Source organism: Melospiza georgiana, chromosome 5 (genome assembly GCF_028018845.1).
Source record: "Melospiza georgiana isolate bMelGeo1 chromosome 5, bMelGeo1.pri, whole genome shotgun sequence".
Taxonomy (NCBI): Eukaryota; Metazoa; Chordata; class Aves; order Passeriformes; family Passerellidae; genus Melospiza; species Melospiza georgiana.
This window is the reverse complement of record NC_080434.1, coordinates 68,879,639-68,893,240: the sequence shown is the minus strand read 5'-3', so window position 1 is coordinate 68,893,240 and position 13,602 is coordinate 68,879,639. Positions and strand designations below refer to the sequence as shown.

Genomic DNA, 13,602 nt, shown 5'->3' with positions numbered 1-13,602 from the left:
TCCCACTACTAATTCACACTTCTGAAATATCTTTTCAGGATTTGAGCTGTCTCAGAGTCCTAAAGCAAAGCAGAATTAAAAGAGCTCTCTGGGATTCCCTAAAAAGCCCCCAAAGCTTACAAGGCTGGACAAACTAAAACTTCAAATTACAACCTGCAGCAAAGCCTGAAATCCAAGATCTCAGGTACTGGCACAACTGCCCAGGGCTGTGGTGGAGTCCCCATCCCTGGAGGGATTTAAAAGCTGTGTGGATGTGGCACTTGGTGACATGTCAGTGGTGGCCTTAGTGGTGCTGGGGGAATGGTTGGATTTGTGACCTTAGAGGGTTTTCCCAACCTAAATGATTCTGTGATTTACCAGGATCACTGATGCCACAAGTTCCCATGACAACAGCCACTCCTTCAGGCACAAAGTCAAGACAACTTAATGCACCAAGAGCCTCCCAACTCTAAAGGCAAAACTTCACACAGTACTAAATGGAAAATCAGAGAATTAAAGAATGGCTTGGGTTGGAAGGGACCTCAAAGATCACCCAGTGCCACCCCTGCCATGGGCAGGGACACCTTCACTACCCCAGGGTGCTCCAAGCCCTGTCCAACCTGGCCTTGGACATTTCCAGGGATCCAGGGGCAGCCACAGCTGCTCTGGGCACCCTGTGCCAGGGCCTCCCCACCCTCACAGAGAAGTTATTAAAAACCAACCCAATTCCTCCCTGAGTACTTTCTGTGCTCTTCCATAGCTGCAGGTTTGAATAACAAAACCTAGAGACATTTTTTTTGCAATTTCACCTTATTATTAGTGAGTTACAGTCTCAGGAGCAAGTATAAACTAAGTGTGGGCTCCCAATCCCCCTCCTAGCCTTGTTTCCAGGGATTTCACTCCTGCTGAACCTCCTGAAGGATGACTGAATAGCTGGAATAAAGAGGGAACCAAACCCCAGCCATGTCTGCTGGGTGTCTCTGTTTCCAGCTCCAGACGAGCTCAGCAGCCAGGACACACTTGGATCCCTGTGGAGGCAGCTGCAGAAGAGAAAGTGATGATTTAACATGTCAAGGAATTGTCTGTGACAAAAAGCAGTGGAACAATCAGAATTACAGAGAAATTGTTCTGAGCAGCACGTGGCATTTTAGCTTTAAAGAAAGGGAGAGGAATTGAAGAGAAGAAGCATTTAAATGCCTTTTGTTTAGGCCATCGACAAGCAGCCCCTCAAGTGTGTTTCATGATCCTTTTCTGTACTTCTGGATGATGAAAAAACCAAATTGGTCACACAGCAGCACCTCTACTTACCTTCCTTGATGTGTGCAGTAACACGCAGCCAGCACCTTCACTTTCAGCTGGAAAGAAGGAGAAAAAAACCCACATCAGAAGAGTGTTACTATCAGAGGTACCTGACAGGCAGCAGGAGCCGAGCAGGAGGCTCAGGAGGAGGTGAAGCATCACTCTCTTGGCAGGGGATGATCTCTAGAGAAAAGCAGAGATTCAGTTTTTACAACATCTCCCATTTTGGAAGCGTGAACCAAGCACGCTTGGATTGGCATTATATGTTCACTAGGGGATTGTGTCTTGCAGCTTTTTTTGGCTGGGTTTTTGTAACCCTGATGTATTTTTACTCTTCCCTTCTCTCCCCTCCCTCTCCACCTCCCCAAAAATCCAACTCCTAATCCTTGAAGTAATCATTTAATCCAATGCATCGTTGTTTGATAGATTGAGGCTACGATTTCATGAGTCACCCTCGTTTGGAAACCCTCCTTGTCCTCGTTAAGGAGTCAACAATAACAGCCAGGCACTTCCAAGGGATTGCAGGCAGTGACTCCAAGATGAGCACATTAATGTCCTGTCAACTCACCACGCTGCCTCCATAAATCTGAGCAGAAAGCAACAAAGCTCTTGGGAAAGAAAACTGCTGTTTAGGGACTAGTAAATGTCATTGAATACACAGGACGGGGGAACCCGGGAAATTCCCACTTCAAACTTCCAAGAGCCAACAATAACATTTTCTTAGAGTAACTACAAAGCATTTTTTGGGTATCAGCTACAAAACAAAACAAAATCAAGCTGTATTTGCCAAAAGCCCAGTCCCTGCAGCCAAGGCAGCATCTCTGTGGCATTATTTGTCCCTCAGGTACTTTTTGTGCAGAGAATCATGGAACAGTTTGGGATGGAAGGGATCTTAAAGACCATTGAGGTCACTTTCCACTTGACCAGGCTGCTCCGAGCCCCATCCAATATGGACTTAAACACCTCCAGCCTGGCGTCCTTCTCCTTAAGTTGTCAAAAAAAAACCCCCTAAAGCCTGAGCTGCTACCAAAATGAAGCACAAGAACAGCTTTAATTTGAATGAGCGCAGCAGCAGCAGCATGGAAAAACCCACAGAAGACCAAAACTTTTCCAGAGGCCAAGCTGTGGAAAACTACAGAGATGTAACACGGAGTTAAGTTATTCAGATGAGGGTTTTGCTTCCTTTCCAGAGCTCTGCCTCCAAATCCTAACCTGTAAGAGCTGCTGCAATCCCATGACTTGGCCACTCACCTTCAAGCCAAGCCCTGCTACTCTTCAAAAATAAGCTGAGGGTGCAACTTATGTTAAAACTCCAGAACTCCAAAAAAAACCAACAAACTATTATCTTTTGCATGCAGAAAGCTGCTTTAAACAAAATCATTGCTGATCAAACAGAAATTTGAGTTTTGCCCTCAATGGGATTCAAAGGCTCCAACTCAAAGTGGGAGCAGAGCTGTAAAAAAGAGGGAAAGGATTGACTTCATCTCCTCCTAAACACAATGAGGTGGTTCAGAGGCTTCAGTTACATCACCCAACTTCTCCAAATTTCACTTGGATGCTGCACATGTGATTAAAAGCATCACTTAACCAGACAAGTCTGCTGCTGCAACAGCCCCAATTATTCCTGCTTTTGCTGCGCCTTTTGGAAAACACAAGCTGTTTCATCTAAAAAGTGCAATTTATTATTAAAAAGCAAGCACCCAAATAAACCAGAAACATCAAGCATTTTCCCCAGGCTCTCACATCTGTAGTTCTCCAATGCTCACTTACCCAACTTCCAGCCTAATTACACATGCAGAAGTATGCGGGGAGATTTGGAAGCCCATAAATATTCATTGAGGAGGAAACATGTTTTGGTTTATCTGCTTTTGCAAGAAATAGTTCTGGAGAGACAAAAAAATACCCACAATCCTGAACAATAGCAGGCACATGCTGAAGAGAGAGCTGCAGCCTGTCCTCATGGATACATGGAAATGGAACAGAAATTCTTGTTGTGCTTTTATCAGGCAGCAGCTCTTGGTTCCTCTTATCATTTTCGAGGTGTATCAATCTTTGCTGACAGCTCTCTCACGTACCCAGCTGGAGGAGCACCAAGTGCTGCTTTATCAACACAAGCAAAAACATCTCATTACATCTGTTGGAGCAGGATCTTTCAAACTTCTCAAAAAAGCTGTTCTGGGTATGGAGGAAATTTTGAAAAGCCCAGAGCTTCATTCATCATTCATCCCAACAACACACGGCTCAGATTTAATCCAGGCAAGGAGATGGACGGGTATGTCCATCCCAGTTCTGGGCTGGTATCTTAAATGCTCACTGGAGTGCTACAAAATCACTCAGGGATAGCAGCAAATCCACTGGAACATGACAAAGGGAAGGGAAAAATACAGAGTTTTCTCAAGTGTTCTTCTGCCTTGTTCACAATAAATATCCATTTATTTCCTGCTGGGCATAGTGGGATCAAACCCTGCAGGAGATTGCCCATGACACATCCAAAGCTCAAGTCCAACCACCACCAGCCTGCCACTCATTTTCTCCTCCTCCACAGCACCATCCCTGCCTCCCTCCAGCCAAGGAGGGGTAAAAAGAGTCAACACCACTGGCCCTTGCACCTCCACAAAGGAGTCCTTCATGGGGATAACATGGATACAGAAAACCCTGGATTCACCCTACAAGAAACTCCACATCAATCTCCTCAGCCAAGAGCAGTAACTTGAAAATCTCAGTAATTTGAGATTTCACACCTGAATGTCACAATGAAACTCTACGGGGAGGTCGGGACCGCGTGAAATTTTCACGTCTATTTTTGTGGCGCTCCTTGCCGGACAGAGCAGGCAGCAAAAGCCTATTTTAGGCAAGCGAGCGAGCAAGGGGCATTATTGTGTGTGTGAGGGAGAGCTGCCAGGGGTGGCTGAGCTTATCTGTTGGGCTCTGCTCCAGGTCCTGCCCAGGGGAAAAGCCAAAAAGTCAGCAACGCATCCCCTGGCAGGCAGATCAAGGCGCCACGCGCATCCCGACGTTCTGGGATGCGTGCACACAGGCACGGAGCCTTACTGGGAACCCCACGAGCGACTCCCAGGGAGCTCAGCTGTGACAACTCTGAGGAATTGTCACCATCAGACCTTGTGGCACACTCTGTCTGTCCTTTTATTCTCCAAACAGGCCCCGTCCAACTTCAACACGAATGAGATTTAATGCTTGGAAGTTTATTTGTTTGGTTTCATCCCAGCTGCCCTGATAATATCCCTGAGAGCAACCCTGAGAAACAAAATCCCCTCCTTGCTTCCCCTCCACCCGCTGCTTAGGTAACAATATCTGCCATGCAAGCCTGAAAGCAAACCCCTGAAAGTCAAACACCAAAGTTTAAGGTTTTTCACCTTTTGCCTTAAGAGATCTCCTTCCACCCAGGATCCCTTTCCATCCTTTTCCTCATCCAGGTCCCCAGTGCTGCCCTTAACACCTGAGAAGATCCAAAAGCCCTTGGAGCAAAGCCACCACTGGATGCCTGCAGCATCTTAAGACAGTATTTTATTTTGGGATAAAAGGAGTGGAAATTAGAGAAAAAGAGCTTTTTGGCTGGGCACATTTCTTTAGATCTACAAACACTCCCCAGTGCATCTTCACAGTAAATATATATAAGCACAGTAAAATAAATCAGAGCAGAATACTGTATTAGCACTTCCATGGTTTTCCCTGAAAAATAGCAAAGACCTGGTGTGACTGGAAGCATTTAAGATTTTGAGGGCTTATTACTTAAAAAAACTAAAAAAATCTATTTTATCTTTGCTTTTTATCAAGGGTCTGCCCAAATCTGAGACTCAGCCACTTGTGTCGAACCACACTGCGAGCAGAAAAAAACTGTTCTGCTTTTCAAATCTGCCTTAAAGATATTTAAATAAAACTCCATCACCACATGGCATGACAGGAGTTCGTCAGGAGCGCTGGTGACACCTCTTACACACCGCTAGCAGTGAAGGATTGCACAAACAGGACCTCAGAGGGATTCTTTGCTTTGCTGTCCTGAACCTGGACTAATCACCCCCAGATTTGAGTAATTTTGGTTAAATATTGTGAGATAAATAACTGTGCCTTCATTATCCCACATTCCCACAACAGGTGATAAGAAAAAGAGCCTGAAGTCTGCTGGGTTCATCCCACAAATCCCCAGGCCAAAGGCAGGTGGGAATAAGGAATCTGGAGCAGCAAAAACAGCAGGACAGCAGGATTCTTTGCTTTGTTGTACTGAGCTTGGACTAATCACCATTAGATTTGAGTAATTTTAGTTAAATATTGTGAGATAAATAACTGTGCCTTCATTATTCCATATTCCCACATTCCCACAAGAGGTGATGAGGAAAAGGGCCTGAAGTCTGCTCAGTTCATCCCACAAACCCCCAGGCCAAAGGCAGGTGGGAATAAGGATTCTGGAGCAGCAAAAACAGCAGGGCAGGTGAAGAACCATCCCTTACACTCCTGGGTGGGGAACTGGGAAGAGAGGGGACATCACAAAGATTGATTAGGGGCAAGGTGTCACTTGTGACACCCATGTGCAATAAAAGCCAAATATTTCATGAAAAAACCCACCTGTGGCAGATTCTACCAATCAATTTGGAGTAAGGGAAATATGTGCATTTTTTTCCATGCACTCTAAACCCCACAGGGGGGATTTAGCTGCTCCAAAGCACCAAGGTGAAGCACGGAGAAGGGAGGCTGCTGCCTCCGTGCAGAAGCACCCGTGCTCCCCCCACACCTCCCTCAGCTTCCTAAGCAGCGCTTTGAAAACACCCTGGCCAGGAAATTCGGAGGGAGGCCGTCCCCTCCCCGGCACACAATCGCTATATCCACTTTCCATTAGAGGGTAGGAAGCCTCAGGAGCCCAACATCCCACTCTGACATCAAACTGCTAAAACAGGAGTTATCAGATGGAACGCGTGGGTCAGCATTGTGCCTCGAGACATAAAAAGGACCTTGGTATTAATGTGAGGAAATGTGACTATTGTGTGCAGAGTGATACCCATTCAAGCCCAGACCACTTGTCTCTGGACCTTACTCTCCCTGGAATATCCTTGGCGCCAGCATCCAGCTTTTCTCCTCGTCCCCTTGAAGGAAAAAAAAAGTCATCTGGGCAGGGGCTGGGCCAGGATTTGGATGCTGTGTTTTGTGGCGGCGGGTGTGCACGTGTGTGCCTCAGGAGCACAGGAAACTGTTGATTCTCTGTATCTAGGAATGATCAGTCTGAGCAGGGTGGAACAGCCTTTAATTTCTCCTGAAGCGTAATTGGTGTTCCGCTGCTTTGCCCCCACACCCTGGCAGAGCCACATCCTGCTTTCCAATTGGCTTCTCACTGCCGGCAGGAGTTTGGCTTGTGCTCCCCAAAACTCTCTAAAATCTCCAGTCTGAGCATCAGCTGCAAGTGGGATAAGTAAGGCAGCTACAGCTCCACAAATGCTGGAGAAATTGTGGAGGAAATTTAAGGATATACTGTGCAAAACATCCTGCAATGTGGGTAAGGAGAGGCTGAGTTTCAGAGCCTCAAACTACAAAAACAACACCCAAAGAACAGTTTTAAAAGCCCAAAGTGCAAGAACAAGAGCCAAATGATTGTTTTAAAACCTAAAACTGAACAAAACCCAAAACTGAAAAACATCATCTAGGAATGATCAGTCTGAGCAGGGTGGAACAGCCTTTAATTTCTCCTGAAGCGTAATTGGTGTTCCACTGCTTCGCCCCCACACCCCGGCACAGCCACATCCTGCTTTCCAATTGGCTTCTCACTGCTGGAAGGAGTTTGGCTTGTGCTCCCCAAAACTCTCTAAAATCTCCAGTCTGAGCATCAGCTTCAAGTGGGATAAGTAAGGCAGCTACAGCTCCACAAATCTGTGTAGGAAATACTGTGCAAAACCTCCTGCAATGTGGGTAAGGAGAGGTTGAATTGCTTCAGAGCCTCAAACTACAAAAACAACACCCAAAGAACTGTTTTAAAAGCCCAAAGTACAAGAACAACATTCAAATGATTGTTTTAAAACCTGAAACTGAAAGAAAAACTCAAGATTCAAATGATGAAAATACGTGCCTGGCTGATTTAAGGGAGCTGCCAAGGAGATAAGGAACGCTGTGACTGATGGCAAGGATGTGCCCCCACGTATTCCCAAGACTCACTTGCATGACCTGTCCATTAAATTTAAGGCCCAGCCTAAACCAAACTGCTGTATTTATTTGCTTGTATTCAATTCCAGGTGTGCTGCAGATAAAGCTTTCCTGGACAAAAGCCTGGAGTGCCAGGACAACAGGGAAATGTTTCCCACTGACAGAGAGGACATTTAGATTAGACTTGAAAAATAAATTATTTTACAATGAGGGTGGTGAGGCCCAATTGCCCAGAGATCTGCCCCTGGATCCCTGGAAGTGTTCAAGGCCAGGTTGGATGGGGTTTGGAGCAAACTGGTGTAGTGGAAAACATTCCTGCTTACTGCAGGGGTGTTGGACTAGATGACCTTTAAAGGTCACTTCCCACCCAAACAATTCTGTGATTTTACTTGCAAACATTTATTGTGACTTCAAAAAACGCCTCAGCCTAAAAACCACCCTGATCTTCCCCCAAAAATGAAGATCCCAGGTCCAAAAGCCTCCAGCTTCAGATAAACACCCACCTTCCTCTTAGAGCTATGAATATTTGCTGAAAACAAATGTTACCACCAAAATCCAAGTTACAAGGATGAAAAGCAGAAAAGAATTAAAAAAAAAAACTTCCATCAGTTAACACAAGGAAGCACTGGAACACCCAGGAGAAATGATCCAAATGTCACCACTGAGCAACATTTTAGTCCTCAGGCATCTGCACCGCTTTGGGCTCAGTACTCCCTGCAAAGGCAGCCAGTATTAATTAAAAATAACACAGGCCATACCTTGAACCCCAGATTTCTTCAAGCCATCCTGTTTTACACACACCTGTGCACAAAGCCCAGTATTTTATGTCAGTGGTCATTTGTTGGAGTTTTATTGGTCGTGCTGGGTTTTGTTGGCTCAAAGCTTAATCCCACACAGTGATCTTTTTAAAAACAGAATTGCAGTGGAGAGCATCCAATTATGCTCATGGAGAGCTGCACACACATCACACAGAGAGGAACAGCTCAACAGGATGATGCAGAGCTGTCACTGCATCTGTAATTCCACCTTCACTGCCTGCCAGCACCTGCATCCCAGAGTTCCAATTCATCCCCTGCCTAAATGTGAATTTTGGATCTTTTTAGCCCTTTATTAAGGTGGGCAGCAAACTCACAGCAGCTGACCCAAAAAAATCTCCAGCAGGAGAGAGTTTGGGCACCACATTCAGCCAAGAGAGCACATTTTGACTCAAACATTTCACCCAGCTTGGAGAACACAGGAAAATTAGATGAGGATGCAAAGATTCCATTCCCATGCTTGGTTTTCCTCTGTGTTTTCAGAGCAACAGAGGATTTTGTAGGATCCCGGTGCACCAGCTCCCCAGGGGTAGGAAATTAGGTGTTTGGGGCCTCTGGCATTGCTTGGAGAAACCCCACTTTTATTCCTCCCTTCTTTCCAGCTTTGACAAACCATGCAAAGGTTCAGTTCCAGCTTTGTTCTTGGAAATCAAAACCTGAGTATAAAAACAAACCTCCCAAAGAGTGGCAGTGATGGAAGGGAATTTCTGTGCAGGGAACAATTCACTCCCAGACACACCTTGGCTCTGGCATAATTAAACCTCAGTTTGGGAATTGGGTATTTTTTTCAGAAGTTCAGGGTGTTTTTCTTGAAGGATTTTAAGGGGCTCATCTCAGCCACCCTCAGCCACCCCTCCAGGAGGATCAGCTGTGGCCTGGGCAGCCACAGACTTGATTTGATGTGTGTAAAATCCAGCCTGGAAGAAACTCCAGTAAAACCATCTCTGTAAAAGAACTGATAGCCCAGATGACTCCTACCCCTGGACTCTGATGAATTCTTTGCATAACAGTGAAAAAGTCGGATTTTGGCTACCTGGATCACTTTGATGTTGTAAAAGGGGGAAAAAATCTAGTTTTTCACATATTCCCTTATTGAAAGTTTGGGGTTTTGCTCTGTCTGAAACTCATTTTAAAAATCTCCAGCCTTCCATTTGAAACCGGACCCCAACACACCAGAAATCCATTTTTCCTTTAAAATTCTGATCATCTCAGCTGAAAAAAAAAAAAAAAGGGATACAACTAATATCACCAGCACAAACAGCAATGCTTCAGGGAAATAAGGCAGCCTTTTTTGTCCTGTTTTGAATGGAAGGGAAAACAAAAAAAGCCCAGAAGGACACACAAGGAAAGTGAACTTCTTCAGATGCAGAAGAATCCACAGCACTTGCATTCCTCATCCCCAAACAATGCACCCCACGGCATTGAGTCCTGACTTGTCATAGCAGAGCACAGCTCCCTTAAATCTTTCAATTAAGATGGCATTTGTAAAATTGCAGGCTTGGAAATTGCTGGATATTATTCCTAAGTTCAAGTCATTGCTCAGAGTCAAAAAGCAGACTCCAGGACATTCAAAGAGGAGTCCAGGCTGTGCCTAGTGTGCATCACCATTCCCAGTAACTGCTCACTGCAGATCAACTGGGATTTGCATGTAACTCAAAAATAACTTTTAACAAACTTAAAGGACTCTCTGACACTGTGTCACCAAGAATAAGCCAGAGCCTGTGCATTTAACCTCTAAAATAGCCCACACAGGCAGGCTGCAGCTGCTGGGACAAGTCCAGGCTGCTCTGTATCCCAGAGCTGCGTTTTCCCAGGTATATCCCACAAAATCCAAATTTCACAAATTGGATGGGAAAGGACCTTAAAGATAACCCAGTTCCACTCCCCATCTGTGGGCAGGGACACCTTCCACCAGACCTGGTTGCTCCAAGCCCCATCCAACCTGGCCTTGAACACTTCCAGGGAATAAAGAAGGTTAAGTTTTGTCTAATTCAGAACTACTTATCTTACTAAAACTGAAAACATTTTCTAGAAAAATAAAATAGTTGCTACAGCTAAGAAAGATTGTCACAGCTACCAGCCACAAAAAAAAAAACCTCTTTAGCTGTATGACTTGATTTTTATTTTCTTCTAAAACCTCTGTTTCTCAGACCTGGCTTGGCACTATGTGGGATCTCAGTTTAGATCTGTATTCCCTTCCTCTTCCAGCTTTACTTTTCAAAGGATTCACTAAGTATCAGCGCTGGATTTTATGGGAAATTAAGCCAACGGGATTTTGTGCCAAAGAAAAAAGTTAAAAATTGCATATGAAATAAAACAAAATGATGACAGAAGTTTTTTGGTGAATAGCTTGGCTATTCTCCTCCCTCATCATTTATCAGTACTGAGGATATTAAAAGACTGTGCCAGAAAAGCAAAGGTTCAAGGATGGGTCGGACAGGGCCTGGAGCAACCTGGCCTAGCAGAAGCTCTCCCTACCCTTAAAGAAATCACATTTAAAATCCCTTCCAACCCAATCTACTGTGATCCCATGAAATCCCACCAGCAGGACCAAACCCCCTTTGCCACCCCTATTTTTTGGGGCCACTCACTGGCGGCGCTGGGAGTGCCCTCAAGGTTGACGTTGACAAAGAAGCGGATGCTGTCCGCGGACACGATGGTGGAGTTGACGCCGTCGAAGAGCTCCTCGTTCACCACCTCCTCCTTCGCATCGTCCGTGTCACACTTGAGGTACCCTGCCAATGAGAGGGGGGTGTCATAAGAGGGCAGGCTCTCAGGGCGTGTTGCTATTGTTGTTGGCAGTGAGGAGGTGTCTGTGGTGTCCGAGTCTGAGTCCACGCTTGCGAGGCTCTCGGCCATCGCCGGGGCCTTGTGAGGCGCCGCTCTGAGGCCCTGCGAGGCCCGCGGCGTTCAAGGAATGGCACCCAGCATGTTTTGGGGTGGCCTCAGAGGCTTCTTCCTCATGCCAACAGTGTGGGCAGCAAGACTCAGCCACAACACCTTGCTCCCCTTCAGGTAAAAGCCACCACAGGATGAAAATGCTGCATAAAAACACCACCAAAAGTAAGAGTTGTGCCCCAGCCCACCCCGAACTCAACACCTCAACCGAGCCAAGGCCGCGCCGCTGCTTTGGGACACGGCAATTTGAAACTACAGGTGGAAAAATGGAAAAAAAATAAAAGAAGTTTCCAAGGAGATACCTGATATGGACAGAGAGACCCATAGTTCCCCAACGGGCAGAGGAGCAGGTCACTGGGGGTGGCAGCACTGAGAATGCGAGACAAGTTTCTTAATTACACCAGACAGCTCCTTAGCCTTTTGCAAGGCTTTAATTAGAGTTTAACCCAGCCTCATCCAACAGCAAAGTGGTCCCTGCAACATCTCATTAGGGAGCAGCTGGAGGACTCTTGTAGCACACTCATGTATCATGTTTAATTAGGAGAATTAGGGACATTATAGAATGTCGATTTTTACATTACCAGGATTATTCAGCAGCTTCTCCTCATCTTCTAACAAGTCTTTTATGCCTAATTTGAAGCAGGAGGGAGATATTTCATTAGCTGGCTCTAGGCACTACAGTGAAATGAAAAGGGGGAGCTTCAAGGCAGAGGCTTGAATGGAAACTAAAATATTGATGGCTTTTTTTAAAGCCTTGTATAAGCAAATGTGGAGGCAGCAGCTGAAAGCAGCACATGCTGCCTCTGAGGGATCGAGCCAAAAGTTCTCCACCACAAAACACAAACCCACAGGAGTGAGGCCACAAACAGGAACTCAGTAACACAGGACAGGGGCTGCAGCATTTCCTGCCACGAGCTGATGGAGCTCAGCATCCCCCCTGAGAGCTCAGAGGGTGCAAAGGGCCTGCAGGAGCTTCAAGCCTCCAGATGACTCCTAAACTACTTATCAAAGGTGTGGGATACTTGATAAAGCCCCTCAGATTAACCCCCCTCCTGACCTCTGCCTCCTTCACCTTAGAGCCTGACAGGAATTAATGTGAATAAGCCCTGAAGTGCTCTGAAGGCTTCAAAAAGCATCCAGGGTGCTGCTGTCCCCATCCAGCAAAGCAGACTGAGGATATCACCCTCTGCTGCTGGCAGAGCTTGGGGTGTTTGCAGCCCTGCACGATGGAAACTTGTCCAGACAGAAAAAAAGTGAAGTGGGGAAAGTACAGGAAACACCTGAACACTGAGGGCACCACCAGCTATGGAATCTCTGCTGGCAGATGTGACAGGGATGGACAACAGCCAGCCAAGGTGCCCGCTGCCATCAGAAGTATTGCAAAGTCCCTCACAAGCATCTCAATCGCAAACTAAGTCCCAAAGTTGGGGTTTGGTTCCTCCAAAATGCATGATGGACACCATAATCTCTCCTCAAAACTGAGCACCCACAGTGCTGACATTCCCCTCAGTGCCAGGAGAGTTTGGGCAGACCTGCAAAGGAAAAAAAACAGCCTGGGGAAGGCTCTTTCCACCTCAACCACATCCAGAGGAGAAAAAAATCAGCCTGGGGAAGGCTTTTTCCACCTCAACCACATCCAGGATTGCAGCCTCAGGGAAGTTCTGAGCTTCATCTCCAACCTTCCCACTCACTGGGTCACATAAGGATGGTTTGAGCAGCCAGCTCTGAGAACATGGCTGAGCTTTCCCTCCCTGTCCTAAAGGAATGAGATGGGTAAATAGGGAAAAGCCAAGCAGGGAAAATTATTTATTCCCCTCCCCAGCCACTGAAAGTGGTTTGATAAGAGGGTGGCAGTGGTGGAAACCAGAGAGGGCTCGAGACAGGACAGAAGCAGCCCAGGAGCTGGAAGAAGGGCAAGGGTGGAGTAGGATCAGAGGGTTGGGCAGAGGTCAGCCAGGACTCTGGCAAGGGAAGCATCCTCTGTTCCTCCCTCTTTAGGGGAGGAAAGAGCAGAACAAAAGGCAGCCGAGCCTCGTGTCCCTTGGGCAAGGCAGGGACAAAACACTCGGCCTGCAAATAATCCCCAACCTGGGCTGGACAGGAACTGCACTCCCAGACAGGTGTCTGCTCTGTCACTGAAGCACCTCCAGGCTCAGATCACTCCTGTTTGGAATCCTTCAGCCCATTTCATCTGCCAGGAGCTTGAAACCACGAGCAATTCACGCCTGTCAAATGCAGGGTGACCTCGAGGTGACACAGGCTCTGTGGTGGCAGATGCACCTTCCCCGTGAGCTGCAGCCCTGCCTCCAGCCCTGGCAGCTGCTTCCCCCTCATTCCCTGATGCTCACTGAGTGCCACCCCCGCTGCTTGAAGGGCAGCAGATGCCACAAGCGACAGCAGAAGCTGTTCAGCTCCTCTGGAAGTCTGATGGGTGTTTTGCAGAAGTTCAGAGCAGGATCTGATGTGG

At 46.6% G+C, this 13,602-nt stretch overlaps 1 protein-coding gene across 1 annotated transcript in view; it reads right to left on the bottom strand.

Moving 5' to 3' along the window:
* SLC4A11 (solute carrier family 4 member 11) overlaps nucleotides 1-13,602 on the bottom strand; it is a 92,373-nt gene that overhangs the window by 57,290 nt on the left and 21,481 nt on the right. The window contains exons 3-4 of the mRNA XM_058024903.1: nucleotides 10,829-10,972; nucleotides 1,288-1,334 (exon numbers count right to left, since the gene is read on the bottom strand). Of these exons, the coding sequence (XP_057880886.1) occupies nucleotides 1,288-1,334; nucleotides 10,829-10,972 (191 nt within the window). The remainder of the gene's footprint in view (nucleotides 1-1,287; nucleotides 1,335-10,828; nucleotides 10,973-13,602) is intronic.